The sequence below is a fragment of the Colletotrichum truncatum genome, assembly GCF_014235925.2.
Source record: "Colletotrichum truncatum strain CMES1059 chromosome Unknown Contig_0009, whole genome shotgun sequence".
Taxonomy (NCBI): Eukaryota; Fungi; Ascomycota; class Sordariomycetes; order Glomerellales; family Glomerellaceae; genus Colletotrichum; species Colletotrichum truncatum.
The window spans coordinates 1445508-1466942 of record NW_027222406.1 but is presented as its reverse complement, the minus strand read 5'-3'; the positions used below and the strand labels follow the sequence as shown (position 1 = coordinate 1466942).

General features: G+C 53.2%; 7 protein-coding genes across 7 annotated transcripts; 4 read left to right on the top strand and 3 right to left on the bottom strand.

The window, feature by feature from the left end:
* Window positions 1-149: 149 nt before the first annotated feature.
* On the top strand, window positions 150-1361 carry CTRU02_212920 (NmrA-like family protein; the record flags this gene model as incomplete). Its single annotated transcript, XM_036721485.1, has 6 exons — window positions 150-183; window positions 235-305; window positions 355-566; window positions 620-701; window positions 749-1037; window positions 1096-1361. The coding sequence occupies 6 exons, from the start codon at window positions 150-152 to the stop codon at window positions 1359-1361; spliced, it is 954 nt and encodes a 317-aa protein (XP_036586654.1).
* Window positions 1362-2386: 1025 nt separating this feature from the next.
* On the bottom strand, window positions 2387-3892 carry CTRU02_212919 (uncharacterized protein; the record flags this gene model as incomplete). Its single annotated transcript, XM_036721484.1, has 4 exons — window positions 2387-2950; window positions 3021-3368; window positions 3436-3585; window positions 3641-3892. The coding sequence occupies 4 exons, from the start codon at window positions 3890-3892 to the stop codon at window positions 2387-2389; spliced, it is 1314 nt and encodes a 437-aa protein (XP_036586653.1).
* A 3849-nt stretch (window positions 3893-7741) lies between these two features.
* Window positions 7742-8988, top strand: CTRU02_212918 (uncharacterized protein; the record flags this gene model as incomplete). Its single annotated transcript, XM_036721483.2, has 2 exons — window positions 7742-8131; window positions 8218-8988. Coding segments are annotated over 2 exons (1161 nt in total), but the record flags the coding sequence as incomplete, so codon positions are not given.
* A 1713-nt stretch (window positions 8989-10701) lies between these two features.
* CTRU02_212917 (BTB/POZ domain-containing protein) lies at window positions 10702-11793 on the top strand (the record flags this gene model as incomplete). The annotated part of the gene is made up of 2 exons (XM_036721482.2): window positions 10702-11416; window positions 11489-11793. The coding sequence occupies 2 exons, from the start codon at window positions 10702-10704 to the stop codon at window positions 11791-11793; spliced, it is 1020 nt and encodes a 339-aa protein (XP_036586651.2).
* A 2731-nt stretch (window positions 11794-14524) lies between these two features.
* CTRU02_212916 (major facilitator superfamily transporter) lies at window positions 14525-16585 on the top strand (the record flags this gene model as incomplete). The annotated part of the gene is made up of 3 exons (XM_036721481.2): window positions 14525-14542; window positions 14740-15430; window positions 15489-16585. 3 exons carry the CDS (start codon window positions 14525-14527, stop codon window positions 16583-16585), a joined length of 1806 nt encoding a protein of 601 aa, XP_036586650.2.
* Window positions 16586-16903: 318 nt separating this feature from the next.
* On the bottom strand, window positions 16904-18282 carry CTRU02_212915 (uncharacterized protein; the record flags this gene model as incomplete). The annotated part of the gene is made up of 5 exons (XM_070205935.1): window positions 16904-17350; window positions 17427-17787; window positions 17833-18032; window positions 18091-18098; window positions 18147-18282. The coding sequence occupies 5 exons, from the start codon at window positions 18280-18282 to the stop codon at window positions 16904-16906; spliced, it is 1152 nt and encodes a 383-aa protein (XP_070060328.1).
* A 560-nt stretch (window positions 18283-18842) lies between these two features.
* On the bottom strand, window positions 18843-20694 carry CTRU02_212914 (nol1 nop2 sun domain-containing protein; the record flags this gene model as incomplete). The annotated part of the gene is made up of 2 exons (XM_036721479.1): window positions 18843-20411; window positions 20494-20694. The coding sequence occupies 2 exons, from the start codon at window positions 20692-20694 to the stop codon at window positions 18843-18845; spliced, it is 1770 nt and encodes a 589-aa protein (XP_036586648.1).
* Window positions 20695-21435: the final 741 nt, after the last annotated feature.

Below are 21435 nucleotides of genomic sequence, written 5' to 3'. Positions count from 1 at the left end.
ACCCTAGCATACTTTCACACTAGAGAATCGCCTCCTTGTCTCTGCTGCGTTACATTCCCCGAGCAGCTCCGATTGAGTGGCCCCACGAAGTTCGGACAATACAAACAGCTTTCTATCACCCTACCGTGAGAATATTGAAAGTTTGGAAAATGGTGAAGATTGCAATTTCTGGTGCCTCTGGCAGTATGATAACAACTTCAGCTATATTCTGTTATTAAGCTCACAGTGCACCAGATGTTGCCCGGGAGCTCCTGGACGTTCTCATCGCTACCCAGAAGCACGAGATCATTCTCTTATCCACAAAGGTTTGATGGTTAACTCTTGTCAATAACCCAATCACTAATGTTAGCAAAGGATGTCCCAGCAGACGCGAATGTGGCGAGGACCACTTGGATCAAAGTGAATTACGAAAACGCAACTCAGTTAGCCCAGGCTCTGCAAGGCGTTCACACTTTGCTCTGCTTTATTACTACGCAGTCAGACCCCGGAAATGCTGCGCAGAAAAACCTCATTGACGCCGCAGTTAAAGCTGGCGTGAAGCGATACGCCCCGAGCGAATGGGCCACGTGAGTTGACCAGCTTCCAAGTTGACCACATAGACTAAGTCGGCTGCATGTAGGTCGAGCTTCGATTACATGCCTTGGTACAGCGGAAAAGCTGAAATTCGCCAGTACCTTGAGCAATTAAACAAAGACGGAAAGGTGAGCTAAACTATAGATGTCATAAGAACTTACTGACTCGCCGATAGGTTCTCGAATACTGCCTTTTCCAGGTTGGAATTTTCGTGAATTATTTTGCGAGCCCGAATAAAACATCAAAACACATCCATACTCCTCAGACTCAATTCGACTTTCACAAGCGTCGCGCTATTCTACTCGAAGGCGCAGATGACGCCCGCATCAGTCTCATCACTACCCAGGACTTCTGCGCCGTCGTGGCGAGTGCCGTCGAGTACGAAGGCGAGTGGCCTGTTGTCGGTGGCATTCAAGGAGACGAGCTTACTGTCGCACAACTGATTGCCATAGGAGAAAGAATTCGTAAGTTTTCTCTTAAAGATATGGCCACGTTTACGGAGATGCTGACAATCGCCCTTAGGTGGACCTTTCGCTATTGAAAAAGTCCAAGCCGAGGATCTCAAGGCGGGAGTAGTCAGATCCTCATGGCTACCCAATTTTGACCACCCTGCCATCCCTGCTGACCAAGTTGAGAAGCTGGCGTCAGGTATGGTGGCCGGCATACTGCTGGGAATTTCTGCCGGGGCTATGAGCGTATCTCAAGAATGGAACAAGCTGCTACCGGACTATAAGTTTACGCGGGCTGAAGATTTCTTGAGCGAAATTTGGAACGGCTTAAATGTTTGAAACTGGCTTGGACGGTTGTTACGGATTCGTCTGCGGGTTGTATCGCCACTACAGATTTTGAAAACCGCTACTACTAGAGCAACATAAGTTTAAGATTAGGGCGTGGGAACGCATTTTATCACTCTGTAGCAGGGGGGATAATATAAAATAGGGCAACAGACAATTGTGTTACTGGGCATTGTGTTTGAGCTACAGCAGGGAAATATAGTTGATGTTAAGGCTGCAATGCATGTTGCTTCATATTCCATCGATTGCGTAGTACTATTGCAAGTTTCTAGCTCTAGCCATATAGTTAAAAATAGATCTAACTTCTTACTTCCTAAATCCTATCACGACAGACAACTTTGGCTGGTGCGGTGAAAGATCCTATATCGACGGCACAATCAGAAAGAAAGAACATTCTTATTCTTCCTAGTAAACCAGTCAATGAAGAACATGAAAAGGTAAGTCATCCCAGCCTGAAGACAGTGTAGTCCCGGGCGGAAGGGCAAAAGAAAATCCAGAAATTGTGGCCTTGTTACCTTCGAATACTGAAGGGTAAATGAAGGACCGCCAGGCCAGTTGTGCTGCCCTTCTTGATCAACTTTCACGCGATCTACCTCGCTCGTGAACACAAGGTGAGAAGAAATTGAACGATAAAAGAATAAATATGGAAGATTTTGAGGGGTGGTAAGGGATTGTCTATACGTTGTATATGGTGGTTGGGTCCTGGGATAAAAGTGACGATCCAACGTAGCTAAACTAAATAAGAAAGTGTTGGGTTCAATGGAACCTAATTCAAAGTATTGAAAGTCCAAACATCACGTGCTAGTAGCTTTCTACCTAGTCAAACTCTCCTTCACAGCACAGCACGTACGTCACAGTCCTGAAGCAAGAGGTGAGACCTCTGTGAGTTCACCAATACCTCTAAACGTATTGCGAGTTGACGAGGCTTACTCTGGTCAGTCAAATGATTGATTATCCTAAACTAAACGATGATAGAGAAACCGCCCGTCTGAATCAAGAATTGCCTATTCGCGCCCAGATTACCAGTTGTATTTCCTGCCCACAGTCTTCGGGAATGGGAAGGGAGTTCTGGAATTGTTGACGCGCGACTCAGATGCCTCACCGTCGGCGGCAAGGAGAGAGAAAGACTGCGTCGTTGGCATACGCGGTGTATGACCTGAGGCAGCGGTTACTTTGTCTGGGTCGTAGCAGGAGATGCGCTTCGCCGGTTCACCAGGAATGACGACAGCAGACACGCCCATGTTGATATTGTCAGCAAACTGGGCAGCATACTTGATGTGGCGCCCGGTTGTCTTGTCGTAGATGTTCGAAACAGTCAGGTCCTGGCCGAACTTGCCCTTTGTGCCTGATGGAATGCGGATCATCAGGCGTAGGCCCTGGTGGATGTCGATATTGCCGCGCTGCCAGACGAAGATTTCCTTCGGATTCTTGATTGGGCGCAGATCTGTGTCTCCGTCGTCATCTGTTGTGGCGTAGTCAAGCTGGTATCTGCTCGTGTCGAACTTATGCATGTAAATCGCGACCGGATCAGCAATCGAAACAATGTTGCCCTGTGAAGCCAAAGAGTTGATAGTGCCACCAATCTGCGATGGTGTTTATGGCGATTAGCTTGTCATGATCGTTATAAGCATGGAATGCGGTGGGTGAACTCACGACGGGGTCCGAGTTTCTGCCTGGGTTTCCGTAGGCAGAGCATTTAATCAATCTATCTGGATCGGTTACAGGGCCGTCACTGTTCTCGCGAAGCACTGTGCCTTGAGCAGCAATGTCGATTTCAGCGGACAGCGTGTTGTTTGGCTGCAGAAGATGCAAAATAGACCCTGTATCAGTGCGAATGTTCCAGTAATTAGCCGGGTTGTACACCTTGTAGGGCTTGGCGCTCTCCTTGGGGTCTACTAGGAAGAAGTCCTCGTCGCTCATGCTCTTGCTGACCGCTGGGTTGATGTCACGAACTAGTTTGAGGAAGTCTTGCTCTTGGTAGCTGGCAAACACTTGCCAGTACTGCATATCAGTGGCTTTAGCAGGAGGTCGACACTGAGGGGGTATTCTGTGTTCTGCGTGATCTTACCTCCGGGCCTTCGCACGTGAATGTAACAGTTTCAATATCGTTGGTCTTCTTGTTTCTAAGGAGGGACCATTCAAGATACTCATCCTGAGCCATACGACTCGCATCGGCTATAGCCCATCGCATGTCGTCATCCCCATAAGCCTTTTTTATCTACAACAAAGTCAGTGAGTCTATCTTGTACATGAAGTGCCATCACCTAACTTACCAGATTAGGAAATCCAATCCAAGTCACGGGTTGAGGTTCTTGAGACTGGTCGTATGCCGTGACTGTCCCATTGAAGAATTGTAAAAGCTCCGTGCGCCCTGGAGAAACCACGCTCTTTTCAGCCGCGATTTCACCGTCCATCCAATGCGAAATATATTTCCGCGACCATATGTCCCTGACCTCCGGCGACATATCGGGCAGGTTGCCGGGGGGGTTATGACCTGGAAGAACGGTATCCTGGCGGAGACTCATTGTGGGTGCGTTGAATGGATGCGATTAAGAAGTGAGGCGAGACTCCGAGAGTATGGGGAAATCTGGACATGGTCGATGGGAATAGATTGTGATCTATATATTTGAGCAAACGATGCATCAATGAAGATTGATGTCTACTTGTCGCGGCGCTAAGGATAAGAGCCGTGTAAAATTGTACAATAGTTAGAGGTTGTGGCCAGCTGAACCCCTAGACGATGCAACCGTAAATAACCGCATTCTGTAAGATAGATGCTCGGCGGACCAATCTTGTTCGCTGTCCATACGATAGCGGCCGATTGAGCTCGTCGCCTTCCTGAAGAGGAAAGCCCACTTATGTAAGACTACCAGCCAGCCAGCCACTACGACGATCTCACGAACAGCATCACCGATATGGACGTGCTTATACGCCTGGGGATATATTCTCCAAGCCGACCTAGCAACCGAGTTTTCAGCTGTCGATGGAAAACATCGATGATCGCTGGATATCAGCCAGCCACAGATAACTACAATGGTAGAATGCGGTCGGGACGAGGCCCCCATGATAAGTCCTTTTCAGCTGTCCACTGCAGCCTAGTACCCAACACACCACCTGTTCAGGTCGGAACTAGTCCTATCGCGCTACATACGTAGCTGGTATCCTGTTCTTACTATAGAGAGACCTACCAAATCTCATCTCTGCTTAAGTTGTTTGGCCTTTTCCGTCACGGACAAGGCAGCTCGCATTCAAGCTTAAATACGCGCCCATGCTCGCCCATTTTGTCGTCTCGACTCAGAGAAGTACACCGGAAATTGTCCAATTAACATGGCCACTTCCAAGGTGTACAGAAGAGTCTTCAACAGGACAGCTGCCAACGATACAGACGTCCTAGTCACGGACGACTTCATCCGCGACAACTTTACCGATGTCTTCGGTCAGCTACTCGCAGACGAGTCTGTGATATCACTGCTCACTTATAAAGAGCTGGCAGAGTGGTTCTGGAGTATGTCTTCCACTTGGGCTTCCAACTGACTCTTGTCTGACCAAAGGCTGCGTACCCTCCAGAAAGAACGACCAACACGTATAGTTTTACCACTTTCGCCATCGCCGACGGCGCCTTTGTACCCAGATCCGACGAAAACGAGAAATGGTTCTCCAACCACGTACGCTTCCTTACGCTGATCACGCCCAAGGAGAACCCGAATGAAAACGAGGCACCACCTAATGTCTTTGTCGTTGGGTCTCTCCCAACTGATGGGTCTGGTGGATTCCTACAGGTCGCCAGTTGGAACGGTCAAGTGATGCGCTACTATGCTGTAAGAATTCACTTAGCAGTCGAGAGACTAAAGGAGACAGCAGTCCAGTTGTAGATGCTCACCCTTCCATTCCTTAGGTTGAAAATCTGAATGGCGAAGATGAAGGTCCTCGCGTGTGGACTTATCAAGGCGATTCTTGGGGTGCTTTCGCCGACGGCCCAGGCACTGAGGAGACGGAGTACTTGGGGCCATTCAACGGGCATGTTAATGGCGCCTGTATCATGAAAGAGCTGCACAAGTAACCCCCCTCCATTGCAAGCCACACGCTCAAACCTCTACTGACCCGGTCTTCTAGGCCATGGTACCATTGGTACACGGGCTCGGATCCTACATTTGCCAACTGCCTTAAGAAGGAACAAATCAATCTTTACAAGGGCATCCGCTTCCTGACGGGAGACAATCACAGTGTGCTGACGGGTGCAAGCGTCCGCAGCGGCGAGCAGTTGGAGCCAGTGATCAAGGCCATAGTCTCCGACTGGTACACCAATCGTGTGCACAGTGACTTTTACGAGCCCGCCGCCGGCGGCGATGAGCACCGGCTACGAGCCAGCCCCGTCAACACTAGACGTTGGATGGCGCACCTGCTGCTGACGACCACGATCAACGTCGTCGCCGCGCTGTCTGACAACGAAGGCTCGTCGTCCGCCGCAGGCCAAGACGATGTTACAACATATACTGTGGACTGGAACCACTTCTTCAACAGCGAGATGCTGTCCATGCTCAGCTCAGGTCTCATTGTAAGTCCTTCCCCCTTGAGTTACTTGGCCAGTAGCCTATGGTGAGATATGTCCACTAACCGGGGACGAATCACGAACCAAAGCCAAGTCAAGCAAATGGAGGACCCCCCAAGTTTGACGTCGGCAAGGGCACCAACTATGATCTTGCCAAGGAGAAGCTTCAACTGGCGCTTGTTTGTGAAGATGTAGAGGGCAATGAACTGAGCAAGTTCGAGCTACCGAGAGGCACTCTCGGAGGCGGCAAGCAGACCAGGGCATATGACACAGTGAACTTTGTCGAGGCTTTGTCTGGGAGTGAGGGCATGCCTTTCGTCATTTTGCAACCATCGTACGAGGATTCCATCGGGGTGCTCCGTATGCAGAAAGTCAAGACGTCACCCGTCGGACTTCTCTCAGCCAAGGCATTCCGGTCCGTCGTGATGCTCGACTACTGGAACCCGGTGTTTTCCTGGCGCCGCGGCGTGCTCATGCAGTACGTCCCCCCGAGCACTTCGCTGTTGGGCACTCAGTACGATCTCGAGGACAAGTGGGTGGCTGCCATTCGGCAGTCCCGCCCCTTTACGGATGGCGATGTTGACAGTCCCGAGTACCAGTTCATTCAGTTATATGACAACGACAATGGCACCAAGAATCAGTATGAAAAGCGGCTGAACCGCTACATTAGCAAGGTGCGAGAGAAGATGAAGACGGCTGACGGCATCTACGAGTATCTGCAGCTCGCGGAGGCCCGCCGCAGGATATATCGACCGTTGCCCCTCGACGAGTTCGGCGTGCAGCTGCCGTATGCGCGCGCTATGCCTGGCGACTGGGGCTTCATTGAAATGAGGGAAGATGGGATCACTGCTGCAATCCCGCCTCGAGGGAAGCAGTTCCTGCTCAGCTGGACGTTCTCTCTTGCGGGCTATGACCCGCATCTCATTCCGGCGACGCCATCAGCGCCAACATCAGATATCGAGGCCTCGCACGTTGATAACATCCTAACAGATGTACGAATGGCAAACGGCGTGTCTCGATGTCCAGTGATAAGCGCACGCGCCGCGAAGGCAGTAACAGGCAACGAGACTACCAACGGGGCGTCTACTGCACCGCCATATCCCACCTGGAACGACGACATTCGCGCACTCTTTGTCACACCAAAGTGGGTGTCTGATCCAGGAAGTGTCGGCTTATACTGGAGGAGTATGATGCTGGAGTACAGCCCTCTTAAAGGCCAGCCCCTCCATCTTGACCTGTTCTCGAAGCAGTCGGTGGAGGAGAGTGCTGTCACTATCTATCAGCATCTCCGTTCGAAGTCAATGCCCATCACGCAAGATCCCACCGAGTATTGGCCTGACTGGGCGCTTGAGACATTCCGATTGTGGGCAAACCAAGGCTACCGTACCACAACTTCTGACCCGATTGTTCCAATAGAGGTCATCGCCTCTGACGACTCCCCGTTCACGATGCGGGTTCGCAAGGATATCCTGTCTCTCAGTGACACAGAGCTCCAGACGTACCGTGAGAAACTCGACACCGTCCTCCGTGTGGGCGAGCTGTATGAAGCGGATGGGAAGACGCCATCCAAATGGCAGGAACTGGGGCTTCTTCGTAGGTTACCGGGCAGACCCATGGTGTGTCTGAGTGCCAGATTGACCGCTGCTAACGATAGATTTTCGCTGCAGATGCCGAGTGGTGCTTGCACTACCAGGAAGCAACCTTCCTCTGGCACCGGGCCTTTCTTCGTTACGTCGAGGAGCTGATCGACTTTCCAATCCCATACTGGAACGGCTTCGCCGCCGATACCAGCGAGCGTGAGTCGCCGTACGCCGGCATCCCACAGATCTTCCTTGACGACGAGTACACCAACTCCGAGGGCGAAGTTCGCAAGAATCCGTTGCGCTGGGCACTCGCCTACAACGGCAAGAGCAAGGGCGGCGGGGCTTATGTGCAGCGGGCTCCGGAGCTCGTAGAAGGTCGCGGCACCGAGCCGTGGAAGAAGAAGGTTGACCTCTTCAAAACCTATCACCAGCAGATTGCGTTTGCGCTTTCGAAGAAGCTGTACAGCCTGCCGCAATACTGGAAGAAGAGTCCGATGCCGTGGGCAAACATCCCAGTCTTCACTGATCACATGGAAGACTGGAGATATCCTACTTTTGCCAAGGAAATGTACTTTGATGGGTTATTCGAGCAAGCTCATGATAACTACCATGGCTGGGTCGGCCCTGATATGGTGAGTTTCCGAGTCTCTCTGTTGTCTCTTCTCTGGCACTATCATCAGCAATTCTCATGCTAACCTCTCCATCACCTTTAAAAAAGGCCGACAACACCTACACCGCGTTCGACCCCATCTTCTTGAGCTACCACTGCAACATGGACCGCATCGTCGAGCGCTACCTGCGTGCGCAGGCCAGCACGCAGCCGACGCTGACGTTCAACTTCCCACTCCGTCCTTTCGTGCAAAACGCGCGAGCACTAGCGTACGCAGACCCGCGCGAGTACATCTACACCACCATTGGCGACATGCAGAAGGATGTGCGCGCCCTCAACTACCTCTTCGCTCCACCTGTCCTGCGCGACTTTGTGACGCTACCGCCAGCCGTCAGCAAACTAGAACCCAAGGGTGGTGTAGCCGTTCCAATCGTGCCATCAGAAGTAACCGCTGCAACTACCGCCAACAACGCTGGCGCCGCGGAGACCGCAGACACCGTCACAGAGGCCATAAACGATCAACAGCCCTACGTCATCTTTGCGGGCGTCACTTGCACACGCGACAGCTACGAAATCGACGTCTTTGTCCGTGGCGCGCGTGACAAGCGCCCGGACCCGATTCTCAACGCCGACTACATCGGCCGCATCACTCGCCTCGGCATGGGCAGTGGCCGCGACCCAACACGCCCAATCCGCAACGCCTCTCGGTGTGTGAAACCTGCTGTTACACGAGTCTTACGTGCTGATGGAGCGGTTTCGGGCTTGCTACGGGAGAAGGGCGTTGATCAAGTTGTAAGGGACTTGACGACGGGGTTGGAGGTTGCTGAGAGTGAGTGGAAAGAGTGGCCGGGTTTCGTTGGGCGGCTGGTCTGGGGATGAGGTCAGCGACTATTCAGTCTGTCAGACATCTGACGAAGCAGATACTCTGATGCAGAGAGATGAGCATATGGGTGGTATCAATTGAGTCTGCAGCACCGGGTTGCTGCATTTGATGCTCGACATGCATGTGCATGTGACCGAGCTATGTCAAAGGATGGTACATGCTTTGGAAGAAGAAATGTTCATGGTCGAATGAAGATGCTGACTTTCTTATAAACACTCATCAACTCATACAAAGAAAAGTGCTATGAGTCCCTAAATTAGTGCTGCAGAATACGGAGATGTAGCAAGATAGGATATAGAACATCCTTTTCTTCAATATCATAATCTTCTTTTTTTCACCACGGTCAGTGGTTCAATCTAAGGCTTAACTGATGACGAAGCTGCCATTTTAAAGAAGATTTTCCTAATGACCAAATCAGACCGGCGCCTTCGCTAGGGAAGGTGCTTGGTGGTAGCAATTCTTTGAAATACCTATCACACATATTCTAATTTCGACTCATCCAACATCAGCGTTCACAGTTTAGTACGACGCAATGCTTATGGACTTCACAGAACGCCCAAGCCCAAAAATGGGACGGTCCATAGACACGTGCCACAGCTGCAAGGCACCGATACTACAGTTTCCCCGGGCGGGGGATCGAATTGACTTTAACCCGACTTTAACCCGACGACGCGTTCGCTGACGATTCGATGGGGTATTTTTGTTTTAACGCGCAACGTCGTCATGTGCCTCGTCCACAGAAGGCCGAAGTGGGCAAACACTTGAAACGTTCTTCTGTGTTAGGCTTGGTCCAAGTGAGCCTGGGTAAAGCCTGTGAACAAGGTTCGTTGATTCGGAGCGAGCCCGAGCCACCTTCTCCTCTTCTGCAAATGTTTTTTTTTTTACCCCCCTCCCCTTCGCAGAAACCCGCAGTTGTGAAAGGCACGGTGGTTGACAGCTGTCGACGGCAACTCGAAACGGTGAAAACCTGGGGAAAAAAAACCAAAACGCAAAAAAAGAAAAGAAAGATAAGAAACAACCTCTCTTTCGGGGAGAGCGAGCTGAAATGCACTCTCAAAGTTTCATCGCCTCAGCAGGGCGCAATCAACAACGGCAGGCAATGCAAGCCAGAAGGAATCTAATCCATAGCAGCATCACCATCCCGGATCTGGCTGTTGGCCGCTGGGGAAACCCGGCAAAGGTTGGGCAACCTTCAACATCTGCTCACACAATTAAGTCTCGGTTGTGACGACATTCTCCCCATCCTTCCAATCCCCTACCTTCGTTTCCAAACGTTGCCTCTGCCAGCTGAGTCGGGGTTAACACCACCACAGAGTCTTATCTACGCCTGGTGCGTCTCATCTGAGCCTGGGAGACCTGGGTCTTCCTGGGAACAGAGAGGCAGAGAAGCAAGAAACCACGGCAGGACTAGACCCCCAGAAAAGCCCGACTGACTCTTTACTGCCTTACCCGAAGAGGGGATAACCGCGTTTGAGGGAGGGGAGGGAGGGGGGGGGGAAGCCTAAACAGTGGCGATGTTTATGTGCGGTTGAAAGGACAGCAAACACAATTTTTCATCAACTTTGCAGCAGGTAAAAGAAAATTTCATCGGCGAGGGGAGAGACAGAGAGAGAGAGAGAGAGAAAGAAGACAGAACAAAAAAGAGAGAGAAAGAAAGAAAAGAAAAGTGTTGCTGTTTATATCTTTGACAAATCGCGGTGAGACAGAGAATGGACAGCCCGCTGAGCAAAGATATGACCATCGGTAAGCCCAATATGCCGACCACGACAACGACGACGACGACGACGACGATGGGTTCGTCAGAAAAGTTCTTCGAGGTGCGCTCGCCGGCCAGCTTCGCCGCGCGAATGTGGTCTCGCACGCAGAACTGCGGCGTGCCCGTCGTACCGGACGGAGACGTGATACTCGTCGTCGGACTCGGCGAGGAGACGACGGAGCTACGCGTGGACTCGCTCATCCTCAAGCGCGCGTCGAGGGTATTTGCCGCGATGCTCGGCCCCCGCTTCAAGGAGGGCCAGAAGCTGCTCGACCGTGGCTCCTCCGAGCCCGTCAAGATCAACCTTCCCGACGAGGACCCGGAGATCATGGAGCTCATCCTCAACATCCTGCACCACCAGAACTCGCGCGTCTGCCAGATCGCCGCGGCGGATTCGATTCTCGAAGTGGCCGTCGTGGCGGACAAGTACGACCTCGTCGACGCGCTCAAGTACGCGTCGCAGATGATGCTACACTACCATGAGCCGTCGATCGAGCACCTCACCGTCGGCGACCTATGGCGGCTGGGGCTGGCGGCAGGGCTGCTCAACGAGGCCAAGGCTTTCGAGAAGGTTACGAGGACTCTGGTCTGGAATCATACTGTGCCATACATCCAGCTCGTGGATGCAGAAGACGTCGTCGACATCGAATTCGCGTTGCGCATGTGCTGTAAGTTTATACAGATGATGGCTTCTCTTTTCTTGCGACGGGAACGCAAACTCGCTGACAAACAAAACCCAGATCTTTTGGAAAAGGAGAGACAGGACTTGAAGACCTCCCTGCTGCAGCACATGCTGCCCATCATCTCCACGGGCAACCAACTCCGTCTCGTGGAGATCAAGGTGGACTCTGCGGAGCACTTTGACGCCTGGCCAGAGCTGATAAAGCTGTTCGGGGCCAGCCTCAAGGAGACGGCGCGGTTCGCCGAGGGGCTCATGCTGACCGACCGAAGTCGCCGGGCCGCGGGACCCAACTCGGACTACATGAGGCACTTCAGAAGCCGCGGCGGCATACGCCTGGCCGATGCACGAAAGGGACGAGACTGATGATGGGGATGGAAGATTAGACACCGGCGCCGACGGATCCTGCTCTTGCTTTTTCTCATTTCTTACCCATCTGCACAAACCCTCTCAAGAGGTTAAGAAAAAAAGAAAAAGGAAAAAAAAAGTAAATAGGAATCTACCGAGGGATAACAGCGAGGAGTCAATATTTCACTTCAATAAAAGCCGCTCGGACAACTGGCTCGGACATGGGCCAGTCCGTTTCTAGATTATATTGTCCTGATTGATCCTATCCTTCTCTTTAAGCTCTTTCAATCGATCGTCGTTAGTTCGGATCGAGAATGGAGAGACCCAGTAACATGGGTTCGGCGTGAGGTGACATTGGAAGCCAAGTCTAATTTTTTTTTTTTTTTTAATTCTCTCCTACGACTAGGGCAAGCCACATAGCGACAGCCGAGGCATGTCAACGTGGCTTCGGAGCTTTGCAGAATTTAAACTCGGCCAAACGCCGACGGCCAGGCGTAACCCATGCCACCGGGTGGGGGGATCGCAGGCGGCTCCGTTCCGCGTAGTGCGGCCTGCAATGGCCGTATTTTAATAACCAAGCAAAAAAAAAAAAAAGTCCGGTCCGCCAAGTCTTCTAGACCCTCACTAACTTGGCGTGGTCTGGCCGAGGTAAAAACGTCAGTGAGAGGGAGCAAAAAAAAAGTTGATAAGCAAGAGTGGATTCAAGACGGGGTTCACTTCAAATGAAAAGACATCAATGGAGTTAGAGACTCGGATAGTCGAATGGGAATCCTAGCTGAACCCTCCCTTGACGGGCTCCAGAATTTATGGGCTGACCAGGTGCGGAAGTTGAGCATGGCGGCGGTGCGGTCCAGGCGAACAAGCAAGCAAAATTTTAAGAGATTTTCTCAAGAGCCGATGGCTCGGGAGCCAAGTCTGGGCCAAGTCTGGCATGACGTGCAGGGGTCCTCCTAGGTCCTAGGTCCTAGGTCTTAGGTCTTAGGTAACGGTGGCCAAGCATCGCCAGCAAGGTGATCTGCCCCAGTTGATCGTTGATGGTTATTGAGTCAAGCCCAGCAAGCCCAGCAAGCATTCGGTCCCGACGATGGACCGGCTCCGAATGATGGGGAGGGGGTGGGAGAGGGGGTGGGAGAGGGGGTGCCATTTGCTGATCGTTGGGTCGGGCGGGTGTATCGCAGATGTTTTCCATGGAAATGACGAAAACATTGAACAAGAAATGCACCACCACGCGCGGCGCTAAACCGCTAGCCCCGAGTCACAGGTGTATCGCCATGATTAATTTCGACGGGCTTGTAGTATGCTTGTAGTAGTGCAATGGTGTGTGTGTGTGTGTGTGTGTGTGTGTGGTCAACAAGCCGCTCGGACTCGCACTGGACTCGGAGACTCAGCCGAGACGAGCCTCATTCGATGCATGCCAATCTGACGTGGTTTTCCCCAAAACAGCATGTCATTGTTGGTTCTCGACGTGCGCCTCTTATCATTTCAGATCCTACCGAGTACAGAGTAGCATCCGTCCAGATCTGGCAGCTGCGGAAATACAAAGTCCCTCCCAACGGATGATAAGGCCTCCCTAACAATCCAAGCGGTTGTCGATCTATTATTGGGCTCGTCGGTTATGCAACTTGCTAGATTGCTCATCATTAGCCTCATTTTCTCGTACGTTTGTGGGACGGTCACCAGGCCCTGGATAATGATTCAGATTCAGAAATACATATTTACCCAGTGCCGGCCCCTCGCAGGATCGGTGCGCCGGAGTGTATGCGTGTTCTCCGCGAGGGATGAACTCAGCAGGCCCGATCGGTCATCTCCACTCCTGTCTGGCTTTGTAATAAAAAACCACTTGCAAGTGAAAAAAAGGGGATGAGCGGCCGGGATGGTGGCGACCAAACCCGTTGGAGTTGGGACTGCAAAGGCGTCAATCGACCTCGGCACGGAGGGTACATCCACCGACATCCCGGTCTATGGGGCCGCTGACCCATGGAAATCGACTTTGGCATGTCGTTTTCGGTGGATGAGCCCGGTGTGCCCGTCCCTTGAGGGCCCAAGCTTAGTAGCCAACACGTCATTCTGCGGCTACATAAGCAGGTACGTATCTGATCGGGCACGGGAGGTAGGAGCTAAGAAATGGGAAGAAGGAGAGAAGAAAAAGAAGGAAGTACAGCAGGGAGACCCACAATGCACAATCAATTCCGCTCTGAGTTATGCAATCCAGTTCGTCCTGTTCCTCGGTAGACTCCTGTCATCGCAAGCTTGGGTTGAAGCCTATATTCGTACGGGGTATTTTTTTTTTTTTTGTTCTGTAACTGTTGGCTTCAATCACCAACTACAACCCTCTCCATCGCCTGCTAATCTAATAGTATCCTGCCGCAATGCCGATACAACCAGTTGCCCGGAAAAGGCTGGGCGTTTCTCACTCTGCTTACTGGATGAATCACCTGCAATCATCCTGCGACGCATATACGGCACACGCTTGCACTAGCCCTGACACCATGAAGGACGCCCAACCCGGAGATAACAAGTCCATTTGTTGTCTCCGGGCAGCTACTCCGACCCTCCGTCGCACTATACTACCAAGTGTCATAGACCCTAAGAATTATGCACGCGGAAGCCACCCCGTCCGGGTGGGTCTTTGACGGGTGGGCCCCCTTTCCCACCCTTACAAGTCCGCCCCGATGGAATCCATTGTGATACGGGCACCGACAAAGGGTGAAGGGTCTGGAAAATCACATTAGAAATCTCCACCGCGACCATGGCCTGGCCTGGTGCAGTATATAGAACAAGCGCCGTTCCCAGTTCTCCGGGATTCAGATCTCGCCTCAGATCTCCTGTTCATCCCCAACTTGGAACCCCATTTCGACTCCGACCTCGACCGTCGTCTAATAAAGTCTACGCGTTATAAGCTTATAACACCATCATCCCTGGTCCACAACTATTTCGGTCCAAACAGCCCTCTACACATACTAGTTCACCAACCCAAGAGACTACTACATCACCATGGCGTCAGCGCCGCATTCTTCGTCGTCTTCGATAACGGCGACCGAGGCCGACCTCGAGGCCCAGAAGCCCGCCAACAAGGCCAACTACTTTCATCTTCTGTTCGATCAGGCCGGCGTCACCCCCGCCGTCCTCGAGCGCAAGTACCCCGGAGAGGGCACCCACGAGTCGCCCTTTGTCGTTGATTTCCTCCCCGAAGATGCCCACAACCCCCAAGCCTTCCCCATGTGGAAGAAGTGGACATACACCATCCTCCAGGCCATCGCCACTCTCGCCGTTGCCTTTGTGAGTACCGCCTACTCGGGTGGTATTGCTGAGGTCATCCGCACTTTCGGTGTGTCCACCGAGATCGGTATTCTGGGTGTTTCTCTCTTCGTCGTCGGTTTTGCCGTTGGCCCCTTGTTGTGGGCGCCTCTGTCCGAGCTGTACGGCCGTCAGTACCTGTTCATCGGCACTTACATTGCCCTCACTGCCTTCAACGCCGGTGCCGCTGGCGCTCAGAACATTGAGACGCTCATCATCCTCCGCTTCTTCGCTGGTGCCTTTGGCTCCTCGCCCCTGACCAACGCTGGCGGTGTTATTGCCGACATGTTCAGCGCTTCCGAGCGTGGTCTCGCTACTGCCATCTTCGCCGCTGCTCCCTTCCTTGGTCCCTCAATCGGTAAGCAATACTAACCCATTAGACTCTCAAGAAACTTTCTTGTACTAACAAAACTTAGGCCCCATCGTCGGTGGTTTCCTTGGTGTCGCTGAGGGCTGGCGCTGGATCGAGGGCCTCATGGCCATCTTCACCGGTGTTCTCCTCTTCGTCGTCGGTCTTACCGTTCCCGAGACCTATGCTCCCGTCCTTCTCCGCCGCCGCGCCGAGAAGCTCGAGAAGATCACTGGCAAGGTCTACATGTCCAAGTACGAGGCTCACCAGCCCCGCAAGACCATCGGCCAGCAGTTCAAGATCGCCTTGTCTCGCCCCTGGATCCTCCTCTTCAAGGAGCCCATCGTCCTTCTCACTGCCATCTACATGGCCATCGTCTACGGAACCCTGTACATGCTCTTCGCCGCCTTCCCCATCGTCTTCCAGCGCCACCGCGGCTGGTCCCCTGGTGTCGGCGGTCTGGCCTTCCTCGGTGTCGCTGTCGGCATGATCGCTGCTGTCATCTACACCGGCTTTGACAGTCGTCGCTACACCAAGGTTGCCGCTTCCTACGGTGGTTTCGCCCCGCCCGAGGCCCGTCTCCCCCCCTCCATGGTCGGCGCCTGTCTGCTGCCCATCGGTCTCTTCTGGTTCGCCTGGACCAATGGACCCGAGATCCACTGGGTCGTCTCCATCATCGCCTCTGGCTTCTTCGCTGCGGGCTTGGTCCTCGTCTTCCTGAGTCTTCTCAACTACCTCATCGACTCGTACGTCATCTTTGCTGCATCCGTCCTGGCCGCAAACTCTGTCATGCGATCTCTCTTCGGTGCCGCCTTCCCTCTTTTCACCACTCAGATGTACGAGAACCTCGGTATCCACTGGGCCTCGTCCATTCCCGCCTTCCTCTCCCTCGCTTGCCTTCCCTTCCCCTTCCTCTTCTACAAGTACGGCTCCGTCATCCGCGCCAGATGCGCCTATGCCTCCGAGGCTGCTGCCGTTATGGAGCGCATGCGCAAGTCCACCGAGCAGGTCACCGAGGACGATGCGATGGCCGAGGAGGAGAAGAAGGAGCACGAGCGTTCCAACACTGCCGGCTCCGGCGGTGTTCTCTCCGACGACGAGCGCACTGTCCAGGGCGAGACCCGCGCCGAGGACGACGAGGCCGCCCGCAAGACGCAGGCTTAAATGATCCTCAAAAAAGAAACACGTCATTTTTTCTATAATTACGGTTACCAAAAAAGTGTATAGATTGGCGGGATAGATGATGATACCCGGGGTGGCACATGTGCCCGTCATTTGCGAGGAGTTATTTGGCACTGTTTTTTTCTGGTTTACGGAGCATTCATCACGGCGGCTATAGGAGGCCACATGCAACTCAACATATACCATATAGACACCTCGTATATATATAATCATAGTAATAGAGTCTTGGACTACTCAACTTTTTGTTTATCATTCTTTTCTTGTTCCCCATGTGATAGAAAACCCAACAATCCAACCCACTCACAGCTCATCTCTCTCCCTCCCCGCAATTTTAATCTTGAGCCCCGGGATGTTCTTGATTCTCACATTATGCGACGTGACTACTCTCACGTTGCCGCCGCCTTCATCTTCCCCGGGCGCCTCCTGTCCAGGCGGCGCCCACGGCTTCACTCGCCCTTGCCACACATCCAGTCCCCAACCCTGCAGCTCGCGGGGCGTGAACCCTCTGCCCTTGGGGTACGGGTATATCCTCCCGTTGGAGAGCTGGTGGGCCGCGCCTGCTGGGTATCCGTCTTCTGCGGGGCTGAGCCCGAGTTTCCCGGGCAGGGAAGGGAAGTAGGCCGGGTCGACCGTTGCGGCGGTCAGGGAGGAGTAGTGGCTCTTTGCGAAGGCGTGGAGCTGCGCGCGGATGTCGGCGCGGGAGGTGGGCGTCGGGGAGAAAATGTAGATCATTGGCCAGCCGCGCTTCTGTCTGTTAGTATGTGCTCACGTACACACAGTAAAAAGAAAGAGACATAGAGAGAGATAGAGATAGATTGCTTACGTTCAGGAGACGTTGGTGATTTGCGGGCGTGAGTTCCGCGATGACGGGACGAGAAGCTTCGATGAGCCAGGTTTCTAGCCCGTCTGGTTCTGTGAAGGAGCGTGCGTGTGTGCTGTCATCGTCTTGTTTGTGACACACCACTTTTGGTTCTTGTTCCGCGGTTTCGATAACGCCGAATGTAAATTCGGCCCAGTACTTTTTTGAAAGAGCCTCGAATGCCTTTCTAACGACCGTCTCGGAGGGTTCTAGGTTAGCGATGCAGACGAAGTCATCTGCGTTTTTGAAAGCCTCGAATTCCTCTGCCGTGAGCTTTTTTGGTTTCTGAGACGACTGCTTGGCTCTGTTGATGAACTTTACGATCCTGGTCATGTTAGTATGTTGGCAAACGAGGAGGATAGGGACGTACTCGTCGCTGGTGCGCGGGCCGGGGTAATCCACCATCTGCTCCTTGCCGCGAAAGAGCCTGATGACGGGGTATGCTTCAGGCGCGAGGTCAGGGCATCGCTGGTCTTGAGGGCAGTCGTCGATTATTTCCATACGGAAATCGGACTTGGAGCGCGCCGTGTCCCATTCCACCGCCAGTGAGCGGGACTTTTGGTCCGATGGCTGCAGGTTGAGGTTTGAATCAGCCACGTGTGTGCCGCGGCTCAGTCGAGCAACTTACAGTTATGTCTGGACGAAGAGTTAGTGTTGTCGTCATCAAATTTTGAATCAACTCACATGCGACCAGCTTCATCTCATGACCGTCAACACCGTCTGTCTCGGTGCTTAGCCTGGCCTGTTGCTGCTCTTGACCATGGGTCCCAGAAACCAACAGCGCCAAAATCCCAAACCGCAATGTCCGCATCGTAAGCATAGCAACGCAATTTCCGTTTTGTATGAAGACAAGAAAACCAGGATGAAGGTCCATTTATCGAGATGACGGTGGGATGTCGTTGCGGATCCCTGTCGCTGCTCAGACAGGGGCAACCTCCTGGACCAGGGGCCATGATCCAAGGTTACATCCTATGGCACGCTAATGGCCAAGCTCGGTATTCAGTCTTTCTATTCCAGAGACGGAGCAAAAAATGGTTGACATTTGTTATCGTCCTCCAGGTTCTCACTCACACCATATTCATCGTTAGAAGCCTCAATAGTGAAGTGCTTGCTTGAAATTGTAATCGATGCGAAGCAGCTTATATAGTGATGACACGATAAGCTCAAACCTACATATTTGGCTGAGAAATATAGTTGATGGATCTATGCGGAAAAATCGCGATTATTTCTATTATCTCCTTCCCCAGCCATCACTCATTTTATTGAGATGCTCGTCTTGCTGGGCGCTATCAGCCCCATCAACGGATTTACCAACGAGTATTGCCTGCGCAGGAATCCCATTTACTGTAGTTGCCTTCGTTGAGGCCTATTTTACATATCTCAATCAAATCCTCCCCATTCCTCTTCGTCTTCGCTGCCACTCTCACCGCTCCCCGAACTCTCACTCTCATCCTCACCCGAATCATCTTCTTCCTCTTCCTCTTCCGCAGCCGAACCGCCCTCGGCATTACCAAAAGAAACAGGCTCTCCCGTGCTCTTCAACACCGGCATCCCCGTCACATCCCTAATAATCTTCCCCTCCTCATCACGAACATACGGCCCATCTTCGTCAGCCGCCTCGTCCTTGTCCCCGTCCCTCACAAACGCAGCGACAAAGAATCCCATCACGCCGCGCCCGTCGCCCTTGTACGTACGAATACACGCTTCCGCCACCGTTTTGTCGCCGCCGCACGCCTCGGGCAGCCCACGAACAGGCCAGTCCCTCATGCCGGAGACCTGCTTCTCCCTGACGAGAACCCTCCACCCGCGCTCCTTGCCGACCTTGGACTCGAGCGCCTTCATCACGACGCCCTCGTTTTCTTCCGCGTGGATCGAGCAGGTCGAGTACGTGATCTTCCTGGCGGCGGAAAACTTCATCGCGTGCTGCAACAGCGTGAGCTGGAACGACGCCAGCGAGTTGAGCCGCTTCTGGAGTTCCTGCTCGGACTGAATCTCGACCGCGTTCCCGTCGTCGTCGACCATCATCTGCTTCGAATCGTCCTTGTCGTCCCTTTTCCGCTTTCGGTTATCCGTCTTCGCTGCCGGCTTCGCGCCTTTCCCCTTTGCCGCCCCCTTGCCGCCGCTGGAGCCAGAGACCTCGGGCAAGTGCAATTCCGGCAAGGAGTCGCGCCCCACGATTCCGCTTCCCGAACAGCTCGGATCGAGCAGCAGCGCTCCGACATCCTTGTATGCCTCCCCCTTCGGATCGACCTCCAGAAAGTCCTGACCGAGCCCGATCTTGGTCGTCCCCCTGCTGCCCGCAATCTTGACCATCTTCTCCAGCGTCAACGCTCTCTTGGGGTCCCTCTCGAACGCGAAAATGGTCTGCTTCCGCGCGCCCTGTTCCGGCTCATGCTGCTTCAGGACTGCCGCCAAGTGCGTCGTCTTGTTTCCCGGTGCCGCGCAGGAGTCGATGACGTCGCCATCCTCGGAGCGCGGATCGAGAAGGTAGGCAGGGAAACACGAGGCCTTGTCTTGGATGATGATCTCGCCGTCGAGGTACGCCTGGGTCTTGGTGACGTCTGTTCCGGGAGAAAGAGCCAGGAGATGCGGGATGTGCGCGTCGATGAACAACGTCTTCGCCGCCGAGTTCGTCACCGCCTCGATGGAGTACACCCTCTCGAACCCCTTGAACGTCGTCTCGAGCTGCGTCTCAAGGTCGCTCTTGAGAAAGTTGACACGAACCCACCGCGGATGCCTGCCTTCCGGGTCCGCGTTGGCGTTGACGTCGGCCCTGAGGGCCTCTAGCGAGGGCATCTTCCGCCTCAGTCGCGCGCGTGTGAGCTCCGACGTGAGACGCGCCTTGTGCCGCTCAATAGTCTGTCTCAAACCATGAGACTGCGGCAGCGCGATGCCGCCTTTTGACAGCAGAAAGTCATGGGCCAAAAGTAGAGCCAAGATTGGCGTGAGCTGCGAAGGGTGATTAGTAAGTGAAGGCTGTGTAGGGGGTGGCCTCGCATTTAGCCTGGCTCGCGATTCGACTCTAACTCACCTTGCGCTCGTGACGCAGCAAATCCGTCGCCTCGACGACTTCCTTCAGCACGCCGCTCCACTTGCACGTCTCGAAAGCCAGGGCGTATACCTGAGCGGGCGGCGATTTGAGACCCTTTTTGCGAAACACGCGGCTCTTGAGGCTGCCGCCATGGTCCGGGCTGGCCGAGAGAATCTCGGCCGTCTCATGGTACAGCGACATGCTTTTTTTGCCGCTTTCCTAGCGCTTAATCTCAAGCCTGGGGAAAATCTATTGGGTGAAGACGCGGCGAACCAATACTACCGATCCCCGCGCGCGCACGACGGGTTGCATTCAAGGTCTCGGTGAGCGTTGTGGAGATTGTTTGGTTCGTCCGGCGGTCGTTGAAGAGAATTCGCGGTTCGGAGAATTTTTACGGGGGGGGGGGGGGGGGGGGGGAAGGGGCCCGGGCGGGTGGAGTCGACGGGGGAGGGATTGGGCGGTGATGTTTCTAGTCCCGGCGCTTATCACTCGACCTTTGGGGGGGGAGGGGGGTTTATTTTGGTCGGCATTCCCTGACTAGATATGGAATTCTTCTGTTCTGTCCTATTTGGAAATTCTAATTTTACTTCGTCCCCTGTACGAGGTCATTCAAACATGTGGAGTGTTGGCTTGAAGTGCACAAAGGAAATGAGGTGAAATTCTTCATAACCTTATTTCGACCACTGTAGTGGATCGCTCATGCGCCCACATCACGAGTGTTGATGAGGAAGACTGAACCCAAGGATTCACAGCAAAAGATGCCAATTGATGAAGATTGTGTCTGGTTGAATTTTCTATCTGATCCACCAAGACTACGATGGGGGTGATTCCCAATCCATGTATCTTCAGAAACCCTTCCCAAAGGTGAACCCTACGTCGAGAGTTTGAAGAATCGAAAGTATGTGTTCAAGGTACAGACGAAAACCAAATCAGTTGAAGTTT